General features: G+C 43.3%; 1 protein-coding gene across 1 annotated transcript in view; it reads right to left on the reverse strand.

Moving 5' to 3' along the window:
- The window catches only part of KIAA1211 (KIAA1211 ortholog), a 39392-nt gene that overhangs the window by 4983 nt on the left and 21402 nt on the right, over window positions 1-13007 (reverse strand). The window contains exons 7-8 of the mRNA XM_029236027.1: window positions 2729-2919; window positions 1911-2073 (exon numbers count right to left, since the gene is read on the reverse strand). Coding sequence (XP_029091860.1) covers window positions 1911-2073; window positions 2729-2919 — 354 coding nt within the window. The remainder of the gene's footprint in view (window positions 1-1910; window positions 2074-2728; window positions 2920-13007) is intronic.

Here is a 13007-nt window from a genome sequence, read left to right on the forward strand (position 1 = left end):
AAAGGAATAAGTCAGAGCCACATTTTGATTTAGCAGAAGTATGAGATTCAGAAAGGAAAACCCAGTGAAACACTGGGTATCTTTGGCGAGAAGAATTAGAGAAAGAAAGCTACGTGATCGTAACTGTTACATACGGAATTAACGGTGATCACAGTGCAGTCGATTCTAATTTCAGAGAATTTCTAGAAACCTAATTTTCTCTGTGCACAGAAGCTATGCCTGTGTAATAATAAGAGGTAAATTCTGTGATTCTAGGCATACAACCAGTCAATTTCATGAAGAAAAAGCTTAAACCAAGTAGTTTGAAGTTTGAACCTGTTAGCTGGTGAGGTTAAAAGCTACCTCCTCTACCAGGCATGCCCTGGGTCCCTCCTCCCTCTGAGGCCCATGGATCCTGCCAGCTCTTACCACTCAGACTTCTCTAACAATTCCTTTGCATCCTATCACTATTTATCAGACCTTAGAGGCTTTGTGTGGTGAGCGTCCCTTTGTGTGGTGAGGCTTTGTGTGGTGGAGCCAGCTCTGAATTGCATCAACCCTTTGGTGCTTCTAAGAAACCAGGCAGACAGAGGTTGATCTCTTTGACTTTGGAGCTTTCACTATTCTGCAAGAGTTCTCTCTTGACACACACCAATATGATGTTTAGAATCCTTAATTCCTGAGTATAAGATCAAACGAAATAATGCCCTTGGAGGTTCTTGAGAAAATGCTCCAAAGTGGTTTTCAAATATAAAGTTTTTTTCTCCTTACCAAATAGTAAATATGGCTTTAATAGTGAGACCTCTTTACATTTCCAGACCTCAGCTAGCAGGTATCCAAGGCATAAAAAAATCTTGGGTCCAGAAGTTGGGTGTCCTCTGAGGAACAGGGCTGCCTAGTGGGAAAACAGATGCCCTAATAACCCCTGAGAGGAAGTTCTTTCAGACCCTCCATCCTCCAAGTGATATGTGACACAGAAATAGTTACAAACATTATTGGATCATTTTATCTTTTAACAGAATAAAGAGGTTTTTTTTTTTAATGTGCATGTGTCTTCTATGTGTCATGAACATATAAACACTGCTGTTGTTAATTAACATCAAGGACTTAGAGCACAACAACTTTGCTCTGTAAAGTCACACCTGGGTCAGAAATTTGCTGTCTGAAATCACATCAGTGAGAAGGGACCAGGGACCACCCCACTTTTGCCTGGAGCATCTGAGCCACTTGGATGACCATGATTCAGAGAAACAATTTCCATTTCCGACTGGAGCACAGCTCCAGGTAGGGGTTTTCCAATACAGCTTCCTCACATTTACCTTAAGTTTGTGGTGTCAAAGGAAACAGGCTCCTGAGTCCACTTTTCGGCTCAGGCTTGATATCAACTACTTTGCTTTGAGTCACTGCTTCATTTAAATTTTACCTAAAATTCACCCTTTCCCCTGAATCCTAATATAATCTTATCTCTTGTTTTGTTTAGAAGGTTCTTATGGTGTGCAGTCTTCCTTGCTGCAGGAAGTTAATAAACCTAATTTTGTTGGACTACAGGCAGTGGAGTTGGAGAGGGCTCATATCACCTTGTTAAAGGTTCAGGAATATAACGAGTCACTTGATATCACATTAGTAGCTTGAAATTAGCCATGGTTGGGAGTATTTACACCACAGCAAATACTACAAATCAGAGGTCTCTCCACTCCCTGAAGAACTGATTGTTAAAAGTTTATCATCACACCACTGATAGTGGGTGAGTTTCTGATGATCTTTATCAGACGAGCTTTATCAGTGTCAGAGTTGATGAATGGGGTTGTGAGACAGCTTGTGCTCTGAAATGCCTAAAATGCTGTGCTAGTTATGACGCTAGAGGAAATAAAACACACCCTAAGAAGAAAAACTTTTAAGTACGGTTAAGTAGAAATGGACCTGTTCTCTACCTGTCACAGATGTAGGAAGAGTGTTGGCCTTTTTCAGCTGTTCTCGGCGCTCGAGCCTGGACGCTGCTGTCTCTGGCTTCTTCTCTTCTGGCTGAGCGGTGGACTTGTGCAGGGAACCAGCTCTGCTGACACTGCTGCTTCCAGGCTGCGGGCTGACACTGACCTGGATGGAGAGAGAAAGTCAGGGGGAGACTGACCATGCAAGGCAAGGCCTTGGAGGCTTCCATTGGCCAGCCCCCGTTCTCTGGTCCCAGAGGAGGGGCCAGACTGCAAGGGGGAGCAGTGTGTGCTCAACCACGGAGCCGCTCAGTGCACATGTCCCGAAGAGGGGACGCTACATACTTTCCCAGAAGAGCCCTTCAACTTAACTATACCGTTAGGGCCACAGAGCAAGAATCCTAATTTCCTCTCGACTCACTGCTCAAATAAAATGCTTCTTGTATTTCTCATATAACCTGTGTGAGCGGATTCTGCCAAATCAGGCTAACCGAAGAGCATAAGGAAACCAAATTTCTAACCTAAAACGCCTCCTTGTCCTAACAGTGGTCAGCTTATTTATTGCTCTACTGTCTAAGTATTCTCCACCACTCTCAGCTAGCCTTGTTTTGTTATTGTTGTCTTAAATCCTGTGAACTAAAAGAGCCAAGCCCAGGAACTCCCTGGCGGTCCAGTGGTTAGGACTCGGCCCTTTCACTGCCGGGGCCCAGGTTCAGTCCATGGTTGGGGAACTAAGATCCCACAAGCTGCGCAGTGCAGCCAAAAAAAGAGAGAGCCAAGCTCAGGAAAACAAAGTTAAAGCTGAAGGCTAAGCTACTTACGTTTTCTTTGGAGAGCTTTTCGGCCTGCTTGGCCTCCCTGGCTTGCTTCCTCTCCTCTCGAGTCGCTTGCTGCTCCCGAAACCCCTTCTGCTTTTGCAGTGCCAACGTTATCCACAGTGGCTGCGCGGTTTCAACTTTTTCCGCAAGTTTGGAGCCGTCTAAAGAGTGTCTGCTCTGAAGCGTCGGCTTTTCTGTGGGAAAAATGACTATGATATTGTGATGTACGGTAAGAAATACATATTTGATCTTTGTCCCTGTTTCCAGCACAGAACTAAAACCCTTGCGGTTTCCTAAGTGATGAGAGCATAAAGGTGTCTTCTGTTCTGCTAATGAGGTAACTTTTGGAAAGCACCTAAAGATGGAGGTTGGTTGCCAGTAGAACCAATCATGTGATTAGAGGGTTAGAACTTTTAGTCCCACCCCCAAGCTCTCGGGGAGGGGTGAAGGGTTGGAGGCTGAGTTCAATCACCCATGGCCAATGATTTAATTGATCACGACTATGTGATGAAGCCTCCATAAAAAGCCAAAAGGACTCGTAAGGAGAGCTTCTGAGTTGGGAACACATGGAGGTGCTGGGAGAGTGACTAGCTCCAAAAGCATGGAAGCTCTGTGCCCCTTTCCCCATTCATCTCTTCCATCTGGCTGTTCCTGAGTTCTATTCTTTATATATAAACATATATATATAAACTAGTAAGTAAAGTGGTTCCCTGAGCCCCTCTAGCAAATTAATTGAGCAACATAAATTTGCAATTGGCATCTAATTAGATGGGGGCAGTCTGGTAGGACTGAGCCTGTAACTTGTGCAATCTGATGTTATCTCCAGGTAGAAAGTCAGGACTGAGAGAAGTGAGTTGAATTGACACCAGCTGGTGTCAGAGAATTGTTTGGAAGTGTGGGCATCCACCCCCCACATCTCCCCAACAGAGTCAGTAAAAAATCAGATGTGCATTGAAACTAACTACTCACTAGTCTCAGTCCCTCATCCCCTAAAGCTTGTGACAGTCATCAGGCCAAGAAATAGTCAACTATCCCTTTCTAACACAAACACGGTGCCAATACCTGAGTGACTCCACTGGGTGGGAAACTAATGTGTTCAATCAGTGGAAAAAAAACAGGAGCATGTGTCTCCCCTCAAAATGGAAGAAAAAGTAGTCTCAAGTGTCAAAAAACCTCAGGCCTACAGAGGACCCAGGTAGTTATTTGACTCATTGTCCTGCTTTTATTTATTGCTTTTTCACATTTTTTTTCAATGGAACCTTCTCCATGTCCCCACCCAACCCCCTCCATCCAAACAAGTGGAATCCCAACGTATGAAAGAGGAAAAGGGGACACTGCAGCCTAGTGGGGCTGCTGAGGGCACCAGGACTCTGAGGAACACAGTGGGAAGCTGCGATTTTGGTCCAATGCCCTCATTTTTGCTTTAAATTTTTATTTATTTATTTATTTACTGGCACACTGGGTGGCGTGTGGAACTTCCACGACCAGGGATAGAACCCGTGCCCCCCGCAGTGGAAGCGCGGAGTCTTAACCACTGGACCGCCAGGGAAGTCCCCAGTGCCCTCATTTGATAGATGTGAGTACTTGGGTCCATAACCATCAACTGCAGTGACCACGGTCACCCAGCACTTAGTGCATGGGCTGAAGCCTGAGCCTAGGACTTCTGACTTCCAGTCTGTGCTTTTCTTGTGGTGGACTGTCTTGCCTATGCAACTGGGGGCAACAAACTTCCCAGGTAGATGGGGTCCAACACTGAGTAGTAACTGGGCTCTGGAATTGAGCAGACCTGGGTTTGACCTTATGTGACCTTAGAAAAGCTACTTAACCTCTCCAAGCTTTCATTTTCTAATCCATAAAACGGAGATGAGAATGGCACATGCATCAGGCTGATGTGAAGATTAAAAGAGGTCCTCGGTATGAAAACATTTAGAATAGTGCTTGGCATGTAGTAACCGCTCTACAAAATGAGTGTTCTTGTTATTTATGTCTGTGAGACAATGATCCCCACTCCCCTTCTACTCCCCAAGTAAAAATTATGTGCTTTTAGAGATAACCATTCTGGCGTTGGCACTGAATCCTTTACTATCTCCAAGGGAAAGGGCCCATTCTAGTCCTGTTCTTTGAAACCAAACAGAAGTCTACACTTTGATCCAGACCTTACCACACAGGGCTTTCAGTTAAGTGAACTTCATATTGAGGAGAAAGAACCAAAATAAGTTCGAATTGGGAATTCAAGCACAGAAATTCAGGCAGATCCTTAATTTTCTACAGCTTTTAGATCTATAATGCTGTGCAAAGAATTCATATAATGAGCCTTGCGAATTTTAATATTCCTAACCAAATAAGGATTCAGTTATGATCTAACATAGGAAAGAAAACCGACACATTTCAGAAGTATTTTTTTTTTTAAAACTAAACCTGAAAGGAGTTTTTGATTAGTTAACCAGAAAATCAAAAAATATTTACCACTTCGAGCATTCTACTTAACTGAGAAGCTTTACGTACATTGGAACGAAATGAGTTTCACCTTTTTACTCAAGGGCTGTGTAACACCTGTGTGTAAAAATGGCTAAAAACCAAATTCCCCAGATCTAAGTGATTTCCATTTAAAGCAGTTATGTAAAAGAGTCTCACCTGAACTTGCTTGGGAAGGTCATTCAAGCAACAGGCCAGTTTCCTGCCAACAACTTTGACTGGGTTTATCACAAGGGTCGAAATATCTTTAAAGCATAATTGCCTAAACTTACAGTTGACTAAAATAATTTGAAAAGATAAATCTCTAGCCAGATTTTTATCTTAGATCTGTAGTTTGAATAGTACATCCTGGAGTTATGGACCAGACTCTTTGAAAGGCTGTCACATAATATGTGTTAAGGGCCTAACAGGTCTGGATTGTAGTTGGGGATCAATAAACAGAAAACAGGATGTTAAAATGGGACTCATGCCTGAGTTTCAGCCAGGGATGCCCCAAAAGGTCGTAACAAATAATAAATGGCACTTACTCCCATGTTCTGAAGTGATGTGCTTGATCACCTACTCAGGACTAGCCAACGAGGTGACCAAAACAGCCACCTCAAGGTCCTACGAAAATCAGAGCTGAGGCAGAAGCAGCCAGAGTAGAGAATTTCTTTGAAAAACATTGTTGGAGCATGGTGTGTTCCCACGTCCTCTCCCCAGCAGAGAGGGGGCTAAGCCAAGCAAGAGGATCTCTAATGAGACCACTCAGATAAACTCCCGGAGTCTGTGGGGCACAGACTTGAGGTTCTATTTACACCAGGAAAAGTCCAAAGGCGAGGACGGTGGCTGCCAGGGGCCTGGAGAAGAGGCGTTTGTGCTGGGAAGACATCTGTTACTGAGTGATGCTTGAGGTTCAGGTGCTAGCCATGTGGATGGGGGAGAGAGGGGCAGTCTAGAGGGGAACCGGGGACCCAGGGCTGCCTGGAGGAGGCACCACTGAAGTAAGGGAATTGCAGGAGGAGAAAGAGCCCAGGTGGCTGGCACATGAGGGGTCTGAGGAACACACAGAAGAATCAGCACTGAACATCCCCCAAGAGCAGTGAACGTTGCTGCCTCACCTCTCTCCCTTCCTTTGCTCTAGCCATGGAGCCTGTTTCTGGGCCAGGAGGAAGGGCAGAAGTCGACCATGCCTGCACCCCCACTTTAGGCATTTCAGCCCAAAGCAGGCCAAATTAGGAGGGAGACACTTAGTTTGAAATACTGTTTGGAGTTTGATTATGACACTGGAGGCAGCATATAAATTACTAACATGACATAGTTGTTACTAAAGGTGCCTAGAGGACTTTTTACTATCAAAAAGTAACTGAAAAGATAGAACTCCAACTCAACAACAACTAAAAAACCCAATTAAAAAATGGGCAAAGGACTTAAATGGACATTTCTCCTAAAAAGACATACAAATGACCAACAGCATATGAAAAGGTGCTCAACATCATTAATCATCAGGGAAATGCAATTAAAACCACAATGAGGTATCACCTCACATCTGTGAGAATGACGTGTGTGTGTGTGTGTGTGTGTGTGTGTGTGTGTGTGTGTGTGTGTCTCCCAGAAAATAACAAGCGTTGAACAGAATGTGGAGAAATTAGAACGCTTGAGTGATGCTGGTGGGATATAAAATGGTGCAGCCACTGTGGAAACAGGGTGGTTCCTCAAAAAATTAAAAATAGAATTACCATATGATCCACCAATTCCACTTCTGGGTATTTATCCAAAAGAACTGAAAACAGGATCTAGAAAAGATATTTGCACATCCATGTTCATAGCAGTGCCATTCACGATAACCAAGAGGTGGAAGCAACCCAAATGTCCATCAACAGATGAATAAACAAAATGTGGTGTATACATACAATGGGATATTAGTCAGCCTTAAAAAGGAAGGAAATTCTAATAGATAACTAATGAGAACCTATTGTATAGCACAAGGAACTCTACCCAATGCTCTGTGGTGCCCTAACTGGGAAGGAAACCCAAAAAAGAGGGGATACAGGTATACGTATAGCTGATTCACTGTGCTGTACAGCAGAAACTAACAACATTCTAAAGCAACTATATGCCAATAAAAATTAATTAAAAAAAAAAGAAATTCTGACACATGCTACAATATGGATAAACCTTAAAAACATTATGTTTAGTGGAAGAAGCCAGTCACAAAAGGACAAATTCTGCATGATTCCACATATATGAGGTATCTAGAGTAGTCAGATTCATAGAGACAGAAAGTGAAACAGTGGCTGCCAGGGGCTGCGGGAGATGAAAATGGGAGTTGATTAATGGATACAGAGTTTCAGTTTTGCAAGACGAAAAAGTTCTGGAAATTGGTTGTACAACAATGTGAATGTAGCATTACTGAACTATACACTGAGAAATGGTTAAGATAATAAATTTTACATTATGTATTTTTTACCACAATAAAAAAAAACTTGTAAAAGTGACTGAAAGAATTATGGGGGGGAATCGGGAAGACGGCAGAAGAGTAAGAGGCGGAGATCACCTTCCTCCCCACAGATACACCAGAAATACATCTACATGTGGAACAACTCCTACAGAACACCTACTGAATGCTGGCAGAAGACCTCAGACCTCCCAAAAGGCAAGAAACTCCCCCACGTACCTGGGTAGGGCAAAAGAAAAAAGAATAAACAGAGACAAAAGGATAGGGACGGGACCTGAACCAATGGGAGGGCGCTGTGAAGGAGGAAAGGTTTCCACACACTAGAAGCCCCTTCGCGGGCGGAGACTGCAGGTGGCGGAAGGGGGAAGCTTCGGAGACACGGAGGAGAGCGCAGCAACAGGGGTGCAGAGGGCAAAGTGGAGAGATTCCTGCACAGAGGATCGGTGCCGACCGGCACTCACCAGCCTGAGAGGCTTGTCTGCTCACCCTCTGGGGCGGGCGGGCCTGGGAGCTGACGCTCAGGCTTTGGTCGGAGCGCAGGGAGAGGACTGGGGTTGGTGGCGTGAACACAGCCTGAAGGGGGTTAGTGCGCCACGGCTGGCCGGGAGGGAGTCCGGGGAAAAGTCTGGACCTGTCGAAGAGGCAAGAGACTTTTTCTTCCCTCTTTGTTTCCTGGTGCGCGAGGAGAGGGGGTTAAGAGCGCTGCTTAAAGGAGCTCCAGAGACGGGCGTGAGCTGCGGCTAACAGCGCGGACCCCAGAGACAGGCATGAGACGCTAAGGCTGCTGCTGCTGCCACCAAGAAGCCTGTGTGCGAGCACAGGTCACTATCCACACCTCCCTTCCGGGGAGCCTGTGCAGCCCGCCACTGCCAGGGTCCCGAGATCCAGGGACAACTTTCCCGGGAGAACGCACGGCGCGCCTCAGGCTGGTGCAACATCCCGCCGGCCTCTGCTGCCACAGGCTTGCCCCGGATCCACACCGCTCCCTCCCCCCCGCCTGAGTGAGCCAGAGTCCCTGAAGCAGCTGCTTCTTTAACCCCGTCCTGTCTGAGTGAAGAACAGAGGCCCTCCGGCGACCTACACGCAGAGGTGGGGCCAAATCGAAAGCTGAGCCCCGGGAGCTGTGAGAACAAAGAAGAGAAAGGGAAATCTCTCCCCTTTTCCTGTTTTTGTGAGTGTATATGTGTATACTTCTGTGTGAGATTTTGTCTGTATAGCTTTGCTGTCACCATCTGTCCTAGGGTTCTATCCGTTTTTTTTCTTAAAAAAATTTTTTTTTCTTAATAATTATTTTTTATTTTAATAACTTTTATCTTACTATATTTTATTTTATCCTTTCCTCTTTCTTTTCTTCCTTCCTTCCCTCCTTCCTTCCTTCCCTCCTTCCTTCCTTCCCTCCCTCCTTCCTTCCCTCCCTCCTTCCTTCCCTCCCTCCCTCCCTTCTTTCCCTTTCTTTCTCTCTCTCTCTCTTTCTTTCTTTCTACTTTTTCTCCCTTTTATTCTGAGCTGTGTGGATGAAACGCTCTTGGTGCTGCAGCCAGGAGTCACTGCTGTGCCTCTGAGGTGGGAGAGCCAACTTCAGGACACTGGTCCACAAGAGACCTCCCAGCTCCACATAATATCAAACGGCGAAAATCTCCCAGAGATCTCCATCTCAACACCAGCACCCAGCTTCACTCAACAACCAGCAAGCTACAGTGCTGAACACCCTATGCCAAACAACTAGCAAGACAGGAACACAACCCCACCCATTAGCAGAGAGGCTGCCTAAAATCATAGTAAGTCCACAGACACCCCAAAACACACCACCAGACGTGGACCTGCCCACCAGAAAGACAAGATCCAGCCTCATCCACCAGAAAATAGGCACTAGTCCCCTCCACCAGGAAGCCTACACAACCCACTGAACCAACCTTAGCCACTGGGGACAGACACCAAAAACAATGGGAACTACAAAACTGCAGCCTGCAAAAAGGAGACCCCAAACACGGTAAGATAAGCAAAATGAGAAGACAGAAAAACACACAGCAGATGAAGGAGCAAGATAAAAACCCACCAGACCTAACAAATGAAGAGGAAATAGGCAGTGTACCTGAAAAAGAATTCAGAATAATGAGAGTAAAGATGATCCACAATCTTGGAAATAGAATAGAGAAAATGCAAGAAACATTTAACAAGGACCTAGAAGAACTAAAGAGGAAACAAGCAACGATGAACAACACAATAAATGAAATTAAAAATACTCTAGATGGGATCAATAGCAGAATAACTGAGGCAGAAGAACGGATAAGTGACCTGGAAAATAAAATACTGGAAATAACTACTGCAGAGCAGAATAAAGAAAAAGGAATGAAAAGAACTGAGGACAGTCTCAGAGACCTCTGGGACAACAATTGCACCAACATTTGAATTATAGGGGTTCTAGAAGAAGAATAGAAAAAGAAAGGTACTGAGAAAATATTTGAAGACATTATAGTTGAAAAATTCCCTAATATGGGAAAGGAAATATTTAATCAAGTCCAGGAAGCACAGAGAGTCCCATACAGGATAAATCCAAGGAGAAACACGCCAAGACACATATTAACCAAACTGTCAAAAATTAAATACAAAGAAAACATATTAAAAGCAGCAAGTGAAAAACAATAAATAACACACAAAGAAATCCCCATAAGGTTAACAACTGATCTTTCAGCAGAAACTCTGCAAGCCAGAAGGGAGTGGCAGGATATACTTAAAGTAATGAATGAGAAAAACCTACAACCAAGATTACTCTACCCAGCAAGGATCTCATTCAGATTTTATGGAGAAATTAAAACCTTTACAGACAAGCAAAAGCTGAGAGAGTTCAGCACCACCAAACCAGCTTTACAACAAATACTAAAGGACCTTCTCTAGGCAAGAAACACAAGAGAAGGAAAAGACCTACAATAACAAACCCAAAACAATTAAGAAAATGGTCATAGGAACATAACATATCAATAATTACCTTAAACGTGAATGGACTAAATGCTCCAACCAAAAGACACAGGTTTGCTGAATGGATACAAAAACAAGACCCATATATATGCTGTCTACAAGAGACCCACTTCAGACCTAGAGACACATACAGACTGAAAGTGAGGGGATGGAAAAAGATATTCCATGCAAATGGAAACCAAAAGAAAGCTAGAGTAGTAATTCTCATATCACACAAAATATACTTTAAAATAAAGACTATTAGAAGAGACAAAGAAGGACACTACATAATGATCAAAGGATCAATCCAAGAAGAAGATATAACAATTGTAAATATTTATGCACCCAACATAGGAGCACCTCAATACATAAGGCAAATACTAACAGCCATAAAAGGGGAAATCGACAGTAACACATTCATAGTAGGGGACTTTAACACCCCACTTTCACCAATGGACATAGGACATATCATCCAAAATGAAAATAAATAAGGAAACACAAGCTTTAAATGATACATTAAACAAGATGAACTTAATTGATATTTATAGGACATTCCATCCAAAAACAACAGAATACACATTTTTCTCAAGTGCTCATGGAACATTCTCCAGGATAGATCATATCTTGGGTAACAGATCAAGCCTTGGTGATTTAAGAAAACTGAAATTGTATCAAGTATCTTTTCCGACCACAACGCTATGAGACTAGATATCAATTACAGGAAAAGATCTGTAAAAAATACAAACACATGGAGGCTAAACAATACACTACTTAATAACGAAGTGATCACTGAAGAAATCAAAGAGGAAATCAAAAAATACCTAGAAACAAATGACAATGGAGACACAACGACCCAAAACCTATGGGATGCAGCAAAAGCAGTTCTAAGAGGGAAGTTTATAGCAATACAATCCTAGCTTAAGAAACAGGGGCTTCCCTGGTGGCACAGTGGCTGAGAGTCCGCCTGCCGATGCAGGGGACGCGGGTTCGTGCCCCGGTCCAGGAGGATCCCACATGCCGTGGAGCAGCTGGGCCTGTGAGCCATGGCTGCTGGGCCTGCGCGTCCGGAGCATGTGCTCCGCAACGGGAGAGGCCACAGCAGTGAGAGGCCCGCGTACCGCAAAGAAGAAGAAGAAAAAAAAAGAAACAGGAAACATCTCAAATAAACAACCTAACCTTGCACCTAAAGCAATTAGAGAAAGAAGAACAAAAAAACCCCCAAAGTTAGCAGAAGGAAAGAAATCATAAAGATCAGATCAGAAATAAATGAAAAAGAAATGAAGGAAATGATAGCAAAGATCAATAAAACTAAAAGCTGGTTCTTTGAGAAGATAAACAAAATTGATAAACCATTAGACAGACTCATCAAGAAAAAAGGGAGAAGACTCAAATCAATAGAATTAGAAATGAAAAAGGGGAAGTAACAACTGACACTACAGAAATACAAAAGATCATAAGAGATTACTACAAGCAACTGTATGCCAATAAAATGGACAACCTGGAAGAAATGGACAAATTATTAGAAAAGCACAACCTGCCAAGACTGAATCAGGAAGAAACAGAAAATATGAACAGACCAATCACAAGCACTGAATTTGAAACTGTGATTAAAAATCTTCCAACAAACAAAAGCCCAGGACCAGATGGCTTCAAAGGCGAATTCTATTAAACATTTAGAGAAGGGCTAACACCTGTCCTTCTCAAACTCTTCCAAAATATAGCAGAGGGAGGAACACTCCCAAACTGATTCTACAAGGCCACCATCACCCTGATACCAAAACCAGACAAGGATGTCACAAAGAAAGAAAACTACAGGCCAATATCACTGATGAACATAGATGCAAAAATCCTCAAGAAAATACTAGCAAACAGAATCCAACAGCACATTAAAAGGATCATACACCATGATCAAGTGGGGTTTATTCCAGGAATGCAAGGATTCTTCAATATACACAAATCAATCAACGTGATACACCATATTAACAAATTGAAGGAGAAAAACTATATGATCATCTCAATAGATGCAGAGAAACCTTTAGACAAAATTCAACACCCATTTATGATAAAAACCCTGCAGAAAGCAGGCATAGAGGGAACTTTCCTCAACATAATAAAGGCCATATATGACAAACCCACAGCCAACATCGTCCTCAATGGTGAAAAACTGAAAGCATTTCCACTAAGATCAGGAACAAGACAAGGTTGCCCACTCTCAGCACTCTTATTCAACACAGTTTTGGAAGTTTTAGCCACAGTAGAGAAGGAAAAGAAATAAGAGGAATACAAATCTGAAAAGAAGAAGTAAAGCTGACACTGTTTGCAGATGATATGATACTATACATAGAGAATCCCAAAGATGCTACCAGAAAACTACTAGAGCTAATCAATGAATTTGGTAAAGTAGCAGGATACAAA

The sequence above is a fragment of the Monodon monoceros genome, unplaced genomic scaffold, assembly GCF_005190385.1.
Source record: "Monodon monoceros isolate NGI ecotype Baffin Bay Population unplaced genomic scaffold, NGI_Narwhal_1 Super_Scaffold_20, whole genome shotgun sequence".
NCBI classification, from domain to species: domain Eukaryota; kingdom Metazoa; phylum Chordata; class Mammalia; order Artiodactyla; family Monodontidae; genus Monodon; species Monodon monoceros.